General features: G+C 38.6%; 1 protein-coding gene across 2 annotated transcripts; it reads right to left on the reverse strand.

Annotated features, from left to right (window-relative positions):
• Positions 1-3,424: 3,424 nt before the first annotated feature.
• Positions 3,425-15,777, reverse strand: LOC123513247 (ADP-ribosylation factor-like protein 3). 2 transcript variants are annotated; one of them, XM_045270320.1, is made up of 6 exons: positions 15,498-15,777; positions 12,476-12,543; positions 9,407-9,667; positions 4,802-4,889; positions 4,343-4,491; positions 3,425-3,661 (listed from the first exon to the last, which is right to left on the reverse strand). In XM_045270320.1, exons 2-6 carry the CDS (start codon positions 12,476-12,478, stop codon positions 3,620-3,622), a joined length of 543 nt encoding a protein of 180 aa, XP_045126255.1. In that variant the 5' UTR covers positions 12,479-12,543; positions 15,498-15,777; the 3' UTR covers positions 3,425-3,619. The 2 variants fall into 2 exon arrangements, with proteins under 2 accessions (XP_045126255.1, XP_045126254.1); XM_045270319.1 differs by having other exon boundaries at positions 12,476-12,546.

Genomic DNA, 15,777 nt, shown 5'->3' on the forward strand with positions numbered 1-15,777 from the left:
CTGAAGTATCTTGTGATCAAGGCCTGTTGTCGTTTTTTCATTCGTGCTTTGTACATCTGTTTGTATTCATTTAATCCCTTTTGAACTGCGTGGATGCATGTCACACGTCGGTCAGAATTTGAATAAAAATTGCAAATGGCCTCCTTTAATTTTTTTGTAATTGCAAATATTTCTGTTAATTGGTAAACAGTTAACTCATCTTCCTTTTCCTTTTCCTTTTTTTTCTTCTTCCTCGTGCTCCTCTTCAAGCATGTCTTCCGCACTAGGTTCGGCGACTCTCTCTCCAATAAGATTTTCTATGTCAGCAGCACTGACAATGTCATACCCACTGATGGGTAATGTTTTGGCCAGCTGAAGCAGTGAGCCCATAGCGGCTGCTACACTCTGTCTCTCTTGTGTTGTGCTGAGCTCACGGGCACCGCTACTCGTTTCTGCCTCGATCCACGGGAAAACTCTCCTCCAACCATGTTTCACTGTAGCAGCGCGAAACTCGGGGCGATACAGCGCCAAACTCGGGATGGTAAGAATTTAGGACTAAGCGCCAAACTCGAGGATCGCGAAACTCGGATAGCGCTAAACTCGGGAGGGTACTGTATGATAATAATTATCACTATAATCAACATCATCATCATCAACCCATATCCCACACAAGGCTGGATAGGTTAGCCTATCACTTATGAAGAACAGGGACAGTAGATGATTGTGTCACCACTGACTGACAACATGGATCCACAACAATGCCTTCCAATAATGGCTAGCAGTCAACTTGTGTATGACCATGGATATAACCTCAAACCTGTGACTTTTATAGCAGTGGTTGGACTAACTGCATGCTCTAACAGTGAATACTAATATCTCACATAAATGAAGTGAGATACATAGTTAATATGTGATACATTCTGTTGCTTCAGTAAGTGGCTCATTACAAGATAAAACATTTCCCTGTACAGAAGATTGCAAATTCCATGCCATTTCTAAACAATGATAGCCTTTACTGTCATTTGTGCAAGTGAGGAAACACCTTGTGTCAGTGGTTTTATGCTAACTGTTGTCATTAAATGACTCACTTTATATTTTTATCCATACAGATCAATAGGATGCCATCATCAACTGCATCCAGAAATGCAAGTAAGCAGGTGATGCCTGATGTTGCTGGTAGATATTAATCACTAAAGCTTCTATTCACGAAACAGAGCACTCGTGGCAATGTCAGTGTGTACTGGATGCTGTTGTATGTGGGTTTTTATATATAAATGAATGCGCAGTGCTACTTAACTGAAGGCATTCTTGCCTTATGAATTGTGATTCAGTGTACTGCAATGTCATGCTACAGATAATTTTCAGTATCAAAGTAGAGGGGAGCTTGTAAGACAGTTTTAGTGATAAAAAAAGAGATAAAATAAATAAAATAAAAAAATAATAAGTAAATAAATAAATTAACCATTTTAATTCTAAAATCAAGATATCCTATGCCATGAGAAAAATCATGTCTAGGAAAGTTTATAAAAGGCCTTAGTGTATGGCTGGGAGGTGAGCTCGACATTTTCTGATGAATTAACACTCAAAGTTGACAACAAAAGTTAATATTGATTATACGTTAAAAACATGGTCTGACATAGTATACGCTAATAAATAACAATTAATAATACATGTGATGAGAATAAACAAAACTTACTTTCCTAGTGTAATAAATGTTGCTTAAACCGTACAGTTTTTAATATGTATATACGTATACATTGTATAACTCCTGGGGAAGAGTTTAGGACATACATATACAATTCCCTTTTTTGAGCTATATTCTGGCCTTGAATTTTGTTTGCATACATATATAAAACTTGTCACTAATAGTTAAAAAGTTTCCATTGAGTTTTTATAGACTGAATACTTCTGCAGGAAGTGAGACATATTTGGGGATTTTTTTTGTGTTTTTGATGTCATGTCAACATGCATATTATACCAAGACAAAATAATTTTATTGAAAGCCAAGTTAATGGAGAGTGATGAAGATTTTGCTTATAAACATTATTGCACAGAGTTGGGTACACAGGGCAGGCAGCTGCTCCCCAGGAAATCATCATATAATAAGGTGTGTGTGTGTGTGTGTATATATGTACACAGTTAACTCTTAATTAAGCAAGGATATTTGCTTCTAGAGAGACTTCCTTGCTGAGGCTGTGAGGCCAACGAGTGAGTACTGGGAGTGAACCTTTCCTCGGGGGTTGGGGACCTGGGTGTGTTCCTAGGGATGTTGCATTGTTTAAACTGAATTTTCCCATACAAAACAGTGGTATTATGGGGGAGGTTACGTTTCTAGCCGCTGGGAAAATCTGCCAATTTTGGGGATTTTGTTACTCGAATCTTAGAAAGTATTAATAAATTGCTGGGTCACGGAAAAAGAAAAAAACACGCGTTCTCATTTTATTAGCTCTAATGATACGCAATGTGCTCTCCCTCAGTCCCATTGCATGGACAATCAACAAGGTCTTCTCCCCTGCCATAACAATCTAACATTTCCAACTCCTTTAGAATGGTTACAGATGTCCTTGATTTCTTGGAATCAATTCCCTTTTAGGGACACTTGGATGCCATAGTATAAGACACATGGTAAAACCACAGAAAAACGATTAACTCACAGTGCAGGTTATCTCCAGACTGAGGACTAAGGACTAGGACTGACAAAGAACTGCTGACTATCTCTAAAGTATCACTCAGTGCCACAGAGCCAATGTTATCCTCATGGCATGATTGTGTTAGAACACAAAGATATGATATCCATTATAGCAGGCAATAGAGGCAGAAACACAAATATTGTGGTGAAAGCTGATCGGTGGCTGCTGCTTCTTCTTGTGACCCCCATTAGCTTGTGTTGCTTTCACCACAATATTTGTGTTTCTGATTCTCTATTACCTGCTATAATGGATATCATGCTTTGTATTGACATATGATCATGTGATGAAGATCACTTTGATTCTGTGGCACTGATTGATAGTTTAGAAACCAAAAGCAACACAGGTGCGAGTGACATCGAGTCAAGTTAACCTGCATTAAATTGAATAAATTGCATTATTTAATTGTATCTCTTTAAATATCGTGTTAAATTGAAATCACGTTATTCATACTCACATTAATCAAGAGTTGACTATGCGTGCGCGCGCGCATGTGTGTGTGTGTGTGTGTGTGTGTGTGTGTGTGTGTGTGTGTGTGTGTGTGTGTGTGTGTGTATACATTATATATATATATATATATATATATATATATATATATATATATATATATATATATATATATATATATATATATATATATATGACAGTTATTTTTTTCTCATTTTATGGAGCAAATAAGATGATTAGGAAAACAATGTAATCTCTATCTCTCCTATCTCTGACAAAGCACAACACTGTACGGGTCAAGAAAAGATCTGTTAACAAATAAAATGTTGCTATTCAAAATCATAAATGACAGTAAGTATAAAAGCTTATAAGATAAGACTAAGAAGTGACTAGAATGTTTTCTGATTTGGTCAAGACTTGCACTATCTTTGATCCTGATGTTGCCTCAAGCCACAAACAACCATTGGACGGAATATAGTACAGTGAACATCCTATTGACTAGATGCTTACTTTTTCTTCAAATTTTTACAAACCCAGTCAAGTCCATCCTGCAATAGAAAATATATGATAAATAAAGAATAAAAAAGTGATGAAGAATAAATAATTGTAATCATAGAATAGTCATTCTTTTTAACAAATTGGTCATTACTACCAATAGCAATTAAATTATTACCAATATCATCTGAATCTCATGCACTTCATATTTCTGTCCGGAATCATGCCAAGTCTTTTCTTCAATTTACCAAACACTTTCACAAATAGAAAATGTCAAAATTTTTCAAACCCCAACTCCGTCAAGATTTCTGGCATCTGGCCAAAAACATCTGCAATAACTTTATCTCTTCATCTTTCCCTCCTTTATTTCATCCTGATGGCACCACTGCCATCTCATCTGTCTCCAAAGCTGAACTCTTCCCTAAAACATTGGATGATTCTGGGCTTGTCCCCTCCCTCTGACTATTTCATGCCATCATGAACATAACACAGGGCTGGGTCTTGCAATTTCAATGCCCTGAGTAAGAATACTATTTGTTCAGCTGCTACAAACACTGCCAAAAGAAACACCACACTGCCACTATCATTGGCCCATCACCATAACATTCTTACCATTTCCTTATTTTACAAAAAAACTTTAAAAAACCTATCACACCATAGGTCTTTTTTTTTTTTTTTTCAATGTAATAGATATGAATCTAGGACAGAGTTGGTGTGCAAAGGAGGGTACTCACCTTGACTCCCTCACCAGAAGTGGCTGAGCAGGCTTGAATCTGCCAGGTACGGTCTCGGATGGTATGCAGCTGGAGGCCTTCAGCGATCTCAGAAGCTGGAGCAGCATTGAAGAGATCTTGCTTATTTGCAAATATCAAGACAGGGACACCTGAAGAAACAATTTAGTAATTATCAAATTAATAAATATCATCTTGATTAGTAAGTGTACAAATAAACATCAAACTACTATTCAAGTACACAGGTTATACACACAAAAAAAATTATCTAAACATCTATCAATTAGAAAAGAACACTTTACATATGAGATCCCGTGATCTCACTACAAGTTGCACTTTTCGTCCTGGTTTTTAAATTTGATAAACAACAAATAAAAAAAAAAAAAATGCAATTTAAAAAAAAAAACAAATATAACTAACAGATAACATTTCTTCCTCAAATATATAAGCAGTAATAGTTACCAGCTAACTTTTCTTCACTAAGGATTTCTCCAAGCTCTTGGCCTGTTTCCTCAAAACGCTTTCGGTCGCCACTGTCAATGACATAGATCTGAAAGTGTCAATGTCATTATTAAATATTCTCTCAAAAGAATTAGTAAGTATAAATCTTACATGTAGAAAGTCTACTGGGTTAAGAACAAGGAACCAAAAGGAATGGACTTTAAAGAACAGATGAACCCAATAGATGAATTAGTTTTTCTGAGCTTCAGAGCACTAGGCTATGTATTGCCTTGGAGAGTATGAATAATGTTCATTTCATGTTATTTCTATATAAACACACTCACACACACACACCGTGTAGTATAGTGGTTAGCAAACTTGGCTCACAACCGAAAAGGCCTGAATTCAAGTCCTGGACGAGGTGAGACAAATGGGCAAGCCTCTTAATGTGTAGTCCATATTCACTTTTTTTTTTTTTTTTAATGTTGTGGCCTATAGCACCTGTAGGTTTATTTGAAGAATATGGGAATATATGGGAAGCTGGCTGTTGAATCTAAGAACTTTACTTATGTCCTCTGATATACCACCATGCCACTCTTAAGGTATGTCTCTCTAAGGAATACAAATTTGACAGCTTCAATCTCACATTGTAGGGAATATGCCTGATACATGTTTACATCTCACAAGATTGGTATGTAAGCTATTAGCAAATATTACAGTTTTTAAATGCAAAATACTGGGATCTAATAATGATCTAGATGCATGCGAGTCTTCAAATGTCAGGTGAAATCCTTCAATTCATATTCAGAGCCTAAATCTGCTCATTTACCTTTTTCTTCATTTCAATGTATGCCAAAATTGGGTGTGTCTTGTGAGCCATGAAACACGATAACTTAAATATTAATTCAGGACTTCTGCTTTTAACACTCACTCTGTACATGACAGTATGTATATTTTAATAATCACCATCAAAGATCTGTCACTTTATGACCATGATTAAGTGATAAAAACCAAATATATTACTCATTAACCACATGCTAATGTTCCTATGACTCATGTTAGCTGGTGCAGGCATGCATGCATGCACGCACGCACACACACACACACACACGGCCCGGTAGCTCAGTGGTTAGAGCGCTGGCTTCACAAGCCAGATGACCGGGGTTCGATTCCCCGGCCGAGTGGAGATATTTGGGTGTGTCTCCTTTCACGTGTAGCCCCTGTTCATATAGCAGTGAGTAGGTACGGGATGTAAATCGAGGAGTTGTGACCTTGTTGTCCCGGTGTGTGGTGTGTGCCTGGTCTCAGACCTATCCCAAGATCGGAAACAATTAGCTCTGAGCTCGTTCCGTAGGGTAACGTCTGGCTGTCTTGTCAGAGACTGCAGCAGATCAAACAGTGAATTACACACACACACACGGTACTTTGAAAACTTAAACTGGGAGGAGTTACTAAGGGCAGAGGGAGTGGAAGTGAAATATAATATTTTAATGGAAGTGTACAAAAATAGGCGTCATAAGATTTGTCCCAAAATATAAGCCAAGAGAGGAAGGTAAAAAAAAAAAAAAAAAAAGGACTGGTTCAATGTAAGGTGTGGCAGAGCAAAGAAAAAGAGGGACGAAGCATGGAAAAAATGGAAGAGAAACAGAAATCCAAGAAACAGAAAATTTCAAATTAGCAAGGAACGACTACATGAAAGTGAGGAAGGAGGGAGAGAGAATATGAAAAGGACATCGTGAAAAAATGCAAGGAGCAAAACTGTTATATAAATTCATAAATGTAAAAATTAAACCAAAGGAGGCTATTGAAAGACTGAGGAGAACACGGGATAATTGATGACCCGAAAACCATGGTGGAATTGTTTAACAACAGATTTCAATGTGGAATCATAGAATGCTCAATAGAAAGTGGCACTGTCCCGGTGGAATGGAAATGGGTTGAAATGGTCCCCATATATAAGAGTGGTGGGAAAGAGGAACCCTTAAACTATAGACCAGTGTCACTAACCAGGGTGGTGTGCAAGATGTGTGAGAGAGTGATAAAGAAACAATGGATTGAGTTTTAGAAGATAAGTTAATCTCAGACAGACAATTTGGTTTTAGAAAGGGCCACTCTTGTGTCACAAATTTCCTGAGTTTTTTCAGGAGAGAGATGGATGGGTCGACTGTATATATCTGGATTTAAAAACGGCTTTCGACATGGTACTGCATTTGAGACTGTTATGGAAGTTAAAGAATAAGGGAGGATTGAAGGGGAAGGCATTAGAGTGGATGGAGAGTTACCTGAGAGGAAGGGAGATGAGAATGGTAGTAAAGGATATTAAATCGGAGTGGAGAACAGTGGAGAGCAGAGTGCAACAAGGGTTGGTGTTGGCACCTATACTTTTTCTCATGTGCATAAATGACATGCCAGAGGGAGTAAACGGTTACATGAACCTATTTGCAGATGATGCCAAGCTGCTCAGACAAGTAAAAAACGAGGACTGTGAAATATTACAGAAGGACCTTAACAAGATCTGAAGGTGGAATAAGGATGGAATTCAAAGTGGATAAAAGTCATGTTATGAAATTGGAAAGGAGTGGAAGACAACTGGAGGGGATCTACAAGATGGAAGATAGTGTAGAAATGAAGAAAGTTAACAAGGAAAGGGACCTAGAAGTGACTATACAAGAGAATAATCATCAGGATAGCCATGTGGACAAAATATTTGCCGAGATATTCAATTTGGTAAGAAATATCGGATTGGCTTTCCACTACATGGATAAAGATATGATGAAGAAACTGATATCCACTGTGATCAGACCAAGATTAGAGTATGCATGGGTGATGTGGTCCCCACACAAAAAGAAACATGTACGGAAACTGGAGGAACTGCAAAGGATGGCAATGAAGATAGTACCAGACCTAAGAGGGATGACATATGAGGAGAGACTGAGGGCTTTGGCTGTACCAACACTAGAGCAGAGAAGAGAGAGGGGGGGGGACCTAATACAAGTCTACAAACTAATGAATGAATGAATGTAGTAGATAACGATGCTTCAAGGACGTGAAAAAAAATTTAGCTTTCCCCAAAAGAAGTATAGTGGCATGGAATAGCTTGAGTGAAGATGTCGTGTCAGCGAGGAGAGTGCATAGCTTTAGAGAAAAGTTGGACAAATGTAGATATGGAGACGGGCCTCACGAGCGTAATACCCAGGTAAATACAACTAGGTACACACACACACACACACACACACACACACACACACACGCGTAGTGTAGTGATTAGCACGCTCGGATCACAACCGAGAGAGTCCGGGTTCAATTCCTGGAAAGCGGCGAGCCAAATGGGCAAGCCTCTTAATGTGTAGCCACTGTTCACCTAGCAGTAAATAGATACGGGATGTAACTCGAGGGGTTGTGGCTTTGCTTTCCCTTGTGTGTGGAGTGTGTTGTGGTCTCAGTCCTACCCGAAGATTGGTCTATGAACTCTGAGCTTGCTCCATAATGGGAAAAGGCTGGCTGGGTGACTAGCAGACAACTGTGGTGAATTACACACACACACACACACACACACACACACACACACACACCACACTGCATTACCATCTGTAAAATTAAGGAAAGGGCAACACACAAACACACACACATACACTGCATCACCATCTATACAATGAAGAAAAGAGCAACACACACACACACACACACACACACACACACACACACACACACACAGTGGCAGCTAGTCACAAAGAGCTGTGAAGCTGCAGTGTCTCCTAGACACTCACTGCCAGGTGAATGATTTCATCAACCTCACTAAAATACTATGCAACATAAAAAAAATGCCTTTATATTTTACTGTCAGTGTATTCATAACTCAAATTTTCAAATTCTTATCAAATCAAGTGGAAAAGTTCTCTCAAATTTCAACTAACACAGTGCCCATGAATTCTGTTCCGAGAGAAAATAATTATGATTGATAAACTGGGCTTCTTCAATGAGCCCAATCTACATAAAGATAGTTTTAAGATTCAATAAATTGGCCTCATATTCTAATAAATCTGAATTAAATTTCAAGAAGATTGATTCACATTCATTCTCATAAATCTAAATTACACTTCAGTACATTTAACTTCGCTAATAAATCTTGTTTATGCTGGAACTTTTGAAGATGTTATGTTCAATGATAAACAATTTTGTTATGCACATTTTAGGATAGTTTTAGCTATTATTGCAATTACAGACCTTGTGGAGCCTAAATTCATAAACTGCAAGGGTCAACAGTAAATTTGCAAAACTTAAATGCTTACAATATGAAGCAGTTATGAAGATCAGCTTTTATCAAACAAACCGAGTACAATGTTGTACACACACACACACACACACACACTGTGTAGTGTAGTAGTTAGCATGCTCGACTCACAATCGAGAGGGCTGGGTTCGAGTCCTGGCGGCGGGTTGTGGCCTCGCTTTCCCGGTGTGTGGAGTGTGCTGTGGTCTCAGTCCTACCCCAAAAACCAGTCTATGAGCTCTGAGCTCGCTCCGTAATGGGGAAGACTGGCTGGGTGACTAGCAGGAAGCCGTGGTGAATTACACAAAAGCTAAACTTCAAAATAATGCAGAATCTTTTGATCCTCAGTTACTTACCAAGACATCAGTATTCTCAAAATAATTCCTCCAATAGGGACGAATTTTCCGCTGACCACCAATATCCCATACATTCAGCTTGAACCCATCTGACTGGACAGACTTGATGTTGAATCCCTGAGTAGGTGTTGTTTGAGTTATGTCCTCTGAAGCTAATTTCTTAAGCAATGTTGTTTTCCCTGCATTGTCCAGACCAAGCAGAAGAAGACGCAACTCCTGGTCTGGTGCAGACTTAAGCTTCCTTAGGAGGGAAAGCAGACCCTGAAATCAAAATCATATTCAATTTGAAACCATCATGACACTGAAAACTTCTGAAAGTGAAGGAGGAATTATTTTGTAGGATATATTCTGTTAATATACTGATGAGCGCACACTTTGTGTGAGCCATGCTGACTAGGACTACTGGCTGGTATACGGATAGATAGATCCATGAACATTAAGATAACATCAAATGTACACAATATCAAGTTCAATGACAAATCTATATTTCCTTTCGTAATGTTACTCATGCTTTAAGCATAGGATGCTATATTATAGGTCATTCTCAAGAGTGACTCCATTCAAATCAGATTTCATGTCTCCTTGAAAATCCTACACAAGAAACAAAAGAATTATCAATGCTGTTCACTAGGGCATCATACTAGTAGGAACCAGAGTGAATCATCCCATGACCTTCCAGGAAGACTTAGTCGAATGCTAACAAAATTAAATAGTTGCAGAAAGGAAGCAGTGGTGAACAGGAGTCTCAGAGAAGGGAGAGATTTAAGTTGCAGAGAGAGAGAGGACACAACAAAGTATTTTGATAAATAGAATTGTAAACTCTATAAATTTATCAAGTGGAGTAGAAAGTCTGAGTGAAATATAAAGTAAGAGCTGGAGAGAGAGAGAGAGAGAGAGAGAGAGAGAGAGAGAGAGAGAGAGAGAGAGAGAGAGAGAGAGAGAGAGAGAAATTTGGGCCTTAGTAATCACCTTGGCTTCAGTTCTGTGAGTGTCTTCCATTGTCTGGAGTGTCCTGACAGATCTTTGACCCCATAGCAAAAACTTGTAATGGTCAATTTGGTGTTGTTTTACTCCTGCACCAGTCTCAACATGGCTTTGCTAATCCTTCCCATCACACAGACCATTTCATTCCGAGTAATTTGAACTGCTTATATATAATTAACCCCTTCCCAGCAGAGGATCTATATATAGACGTTTTGAAAATGATACTTTTTTGTTGGATCATCTATATATAGATGTTTGTTCTTATTTTACAAGAGTAAGTTGTAGCGTGGTCTATATATAGATGATTACTTACAAGTAACTAAATTCATAAAACAAATCATTATTTGGCATCACAAATACCCAAACACTGGTCAACATGGTCTCTCAAGGCTGGTCACTGCTTGTGCTGGAAATTTTTGCATGCCACAAACATTGCCTAAAAATTGCTAAAAATGAATAGGTGCAAAACAAATACACACATGAAAAATACAAAGAAAAAGTGGAAGTAAATTACATCCTGGATGTGAGTACCTAAAACATTCATACAAACATATTGACATATATTATCACCAATCAAACACAAATGACGCTTACATATAGATTCAACTGTTTGTTCAGTTTTGCGGCAGAGTCTATATAAAGATTCAATTGTTTGTTTCATTTTGCGGCATAGTCTATATATAGACGTCAATCTGGAATACCCAATAGCTGAGAAACTATACACAGACGTATGGATGAAAGTCGGAAGAGTCTATAAATAAATGATTTTTCATTTGGTTGTTCACTCATCTGCCATGCTGCCGGGAAGGGGTTAATGCAAATTATTGATAATGCGACAGCAATTTAAAAAAAAATGTCTGTTTTATCGGGGAATCTTGCTGCCATGATAAAACTGGCAAGTGACACACCCCCATCTGTGATGGACAGGCAGGTATGAGGGATGCTGGTGAAAGTGTGTTTGTCCATGTGTGCATATATCACTTATTTAGTGCAAGTGTGAAATTAGTTGATGTAACTGATTCTTTTATTTCAGAATGCAGGCAATGGCCAATTAAAAATACAGAATTAATCTAACCAAATATAGCATTTTACTTCATCCTGTGGAGAGAGGCAAACAACTGTAAATACTTGAATTACTATTCCGAGGAAGAGGCCTGTCAGCAATGGGAGTCATCAGGAGTATGGTACTAGTGCATTGGCAGATTGTACGAAAATAAGGTAACAACTTCATATTGATTCCTTAACTTTAATAATTACGTTAGGATAGTTTGGTTAGGTTAGATTAATTACATAAGATTATTCTGGTGGTTAGGTAAGTAAGATTAGGTTGAGTTAGGTGATGGTAGTGACAGATGGCAGAAAACTGGCAGCTAATTATCTTGAGGGAACATTGTGAGTGTTACTGCTGTGTTACCTATCTTTGGGAATGAAACTATTTATTTTTGTTTTCAGTCACTTTTGTGTTAGTTTGCTGTCCATTTTTACCATAAAATATTAGTCTGACGGGAGAGGGAGTAAAAAAAAAAAATAAATAAATGAAACCTAACAATTTACAGGAAAAAAGAAGCGTGTAGATTAGTTCAAAACACACTACAAAAAAAAAAAAAAAAAAAAAAAAAAAAAAAACTGATTCAGAATGGAGAGGCTGTTGCAAGTTTAAAAATCCGTTGTGCTACCTTCAGATACATATTTTCCATGATACTCTAAGGCGGGGCATCACAACAGCACATGAAGATGTAGTAAACATCTGAGAGAGCACTGAAAAATACTAGTATTGGCCGTATCAAATGCCTTTCAATGCATTATGAAGAAGTGATGACAGAGACACCAGTAGAGGTAGGAGCTCCTTAACACTTGAATGCATAAGATATACGACATATGATCTAGACACAATATTGATGTAGTATAACATCAATATTATGCAACGCCATATTCCACATACCACCTCCAGCCCGGTGTGTCTCGCTGCTCATCTATTGGTGGAGGCTGCAGTGTCTTCCCTCCACTGTCACTATACACAGACATGTGACAATGACAGGGACGCGGACAGCTTTATATACATAATATAATATGTCATGTCCTTACCATTGTTCCCTCCGGTAGGCAACACACACAGACAGCGACCGTCTCCTCTCAGGGGCGGCGGGATTCAGCTGCTGTCAACAATTCACAGTGTTACCAGTCTATTTACAAATTTAACCTTTATTTTTTTTCTTATTCTATTCTTTCATATTAAAATAAAAAGTATGATAATAAAAATATACATTTATTTGTGTCGTACAGATAGAGAATGTATGATTTTAATAAAATATGGTAAGTATATTATTTCTAAGGTCATTATTTTGTACTGGCACAACTTTTTTGACGTCACAAATATTTATCAATCAATAAATGACGGACGGAAGGCGTCCGAGGATGGACATCATTGTGTGTATTTTTTTTTATATAGATATCAAGCTTTACCGGAACATTTCTATTAAATAGAATAATAAACATTGAAAGACATCAAGTCCGTGAATTTTTGAGAGGCAGGAACAGCTGTCTAGCTAAGGACGGGTTCATACGTGCCAATATGCGACTGAAACTGCAAGTCGGTAGTTTCCGACTGAATATTGGTGCCTAGCGACTGGAAACATGTTAGTCTTGTTCAGTCGATTCGCAACTTTGTTTACTTTGTGACGTCATGGAGAAAGGTTTGAAAATGTGGTGTCGATATAGAGAAGATTTTTGAGTGTGTGAGAGAAAGAGAGAACATCTGGGACCCTAAAACTAAATTCTATAGTAAAAAAAAAAAAACTTACGCAAATCGGTGTTCGATGCGAGAGCTGCCACTCTCTGATGACTGCTTCCCTCTATGCAGGGTGTTGTTGGTGAGTACTGAATACTTGTGATGATTTAATTAGATCGCAACCGTCATCGTCACCAGAGGAAGACATCTTGTTTACATTCACTTCCAGCCAACCAGCCGATACTTCCCAGTCGCTATGTGTGAACGTGTTCCGACTAGAAAGGCTCAGCTAATACTTCTAACGACTTAGCGACTTGCAATTTCAGTCGCATATTGACATGTGAGAACCCGCCTCAGCAAAAGACAGTTCTGCCTATCTGTATTTTTTGCTGTAAATGAACATTTTGGTGTCTATGTGACATCAGGTTTCACGTGAAAAATGGACATGTATTATGGACACTGGCGTAGCTAGTATTTATGCCGCCAGGGGCAGCCAGCGGCCTTCCAGTTTGTCACCCTTCCCACAAATAATACATAAAAAAAAAATTAAATAAATAAAATAAAAAAAACATTAACCCTCAAAGGATCTCTCTCTCTCTCTCTCTCTCTGCGATGCAAAAGTGTTTCAGAGAATGGGCGAGTCAAGGTAGACTGGAACCAGTGCCTACCTTGTCTCCCCCTCAGCAGCAGGAGCGTGCGCGCGCGCACACACACACACACACACACAACCATCACCAGTACCATCTATACAACGAAGGTCAGAGAATACACACACACACATACAAAACCATCACCAGTACCATCTATACAACGAAGGTCAGAGGAATACACACACAAACACACTATACAACGAAAGATACTGGAATACACACACACAATACGGCGAAAGACACTGGAATAAACACACACACTCTCTCTATACAGCGAATGAATCTGGAATACACACACACACACACTCTATACAACGAAAGACACTGGAATACACACACACACAATACAGCGAAAGACACTGGAATAAACACACACACACTCTCTCTATACAGCGAATGACACTGGAATACACACACACACACACACACACTCTATACAGCGAAAGACACTGGAATACACACACACTCACCTTATATCACATGAAAACCAGGCCAACCCACATATACCATCACCTTATGTAAAGTGAAAAACAAGCCAACACACACACACACACGACATAACACAATAAATCATGTTAGATATGGACGAAGAGCCAGGAAGGGAAGACATCTGGGAGGCTCCGCCATGGTGGCGTTACGGCCCGCCCCGGTGGCCTGATGACGTCACGGCCTGGACTGGTGATCTGATGACGTCACAGCCCTAGCCTGGCTTGGCGGGCTTATATACGTTATGTAAATAATTTTGAAAATGACCACTCGAAAAAACACCGCCAGACCCGAATGCTTTACATATTCTGACTTGGCACATACTTAAACTAATACCAAAAATATATAAAGATTTCAAACTTCAGTAATATCAGAGATTTTTTAAAAGAACTATAAATAAATTGTTGGAACCTTGATCCCCCATGATTTTTTTTTTAATTTCCATCCATTCTCACTTTAAAGGAATGAAACACAATTTCAAAAATATAAATAGTCTTTTCCAACACTTTTGAGAGAGTTAGAGCCAGAAATAGATAATTCACAGGGCTGTCAACAGCACTATTATTGGAACATTAACACCGTTAATAAATAATTCTACTCTCCAGTAATTCCACTGACCAGGATAGCGAAATATTTTAAAACACATCAACTATTTTTTCAAAACCATAATGACTTGATACTGGCTCAAACAAAAAAATTCCCTGGACGCTCCTCAAAATTTGACGCCAAAAACACCCTTATTTACCACAAAAAACAACGCCAGCAACAACATGCTGCGCACCACACACCCACGGAAAACACTTCAAACACAGCGAAATACTTGTATAAAGCATCAAATCTTACTATTCAGCCCAAATGAATTGTCTAGGAATGAAGAAACTAATCCTGGATTCTGGGCGGGCTGGGGTAGGCATAACCAAGATGGCGGCGGAGCCATGAAGGGATTCACCTCCCTATATTTCTCACTTAAACCTTCACTAAACATAAATCTGGCCATGGCGGCTTTGTCTCCATGGCTGACATGAAAGCTAAGGAACGCGACTGCATGTTGTGGCAAGACAGATCTACAATATTGAGAAATAAGGGATAAATGAGATATCCAAGATGGCGGCGGGGTCTGTTGTCGGGTGGACGTCCCCCCTCTACCTCACATAAAAACATTTAAAAATGACACAAAAGGCATTTGATGGTTTATCCCGAGTTATCCCCTGGCTGCTGTGGCTCGCCTTCAATAAACACTCACTTTGATAACGTAGCCCTGCTTCTATGGTTCACTTTCGTGGTTTAGTCCAGGAGTAAGATGAATTGGAGACGTGGAAACGCCAACACAATTTTGTTATTGTCACCACCTTAAAAGCATTCGTGAAATCCCGTATGAATCACTTCAATCCGAGCCGTTGAGTGTAGAAATCTTGATAATATGTCACTAGAATCGTAAAAACACTTAAAATCCCGTGTCAAATCAATCGGAGGCTTTTAAAATATATGGTAGCAGCTGCTAACTCCTAGACCTCCTACCGTCA

This window comes from Portunus trituberculatus, chromosome 35 (assembly GCF_017591435.1).
Source record: "Portunus trituberculatus isolate SZX2019 chromosome 35, ASM1759143v1, whole genome shotgun sequence".
NCBI lineage: Eukaryota > Metazoa > Arthropoda > Malacostraca > Decapoda > Portunidae > Portunus > Portunus trituberculatus.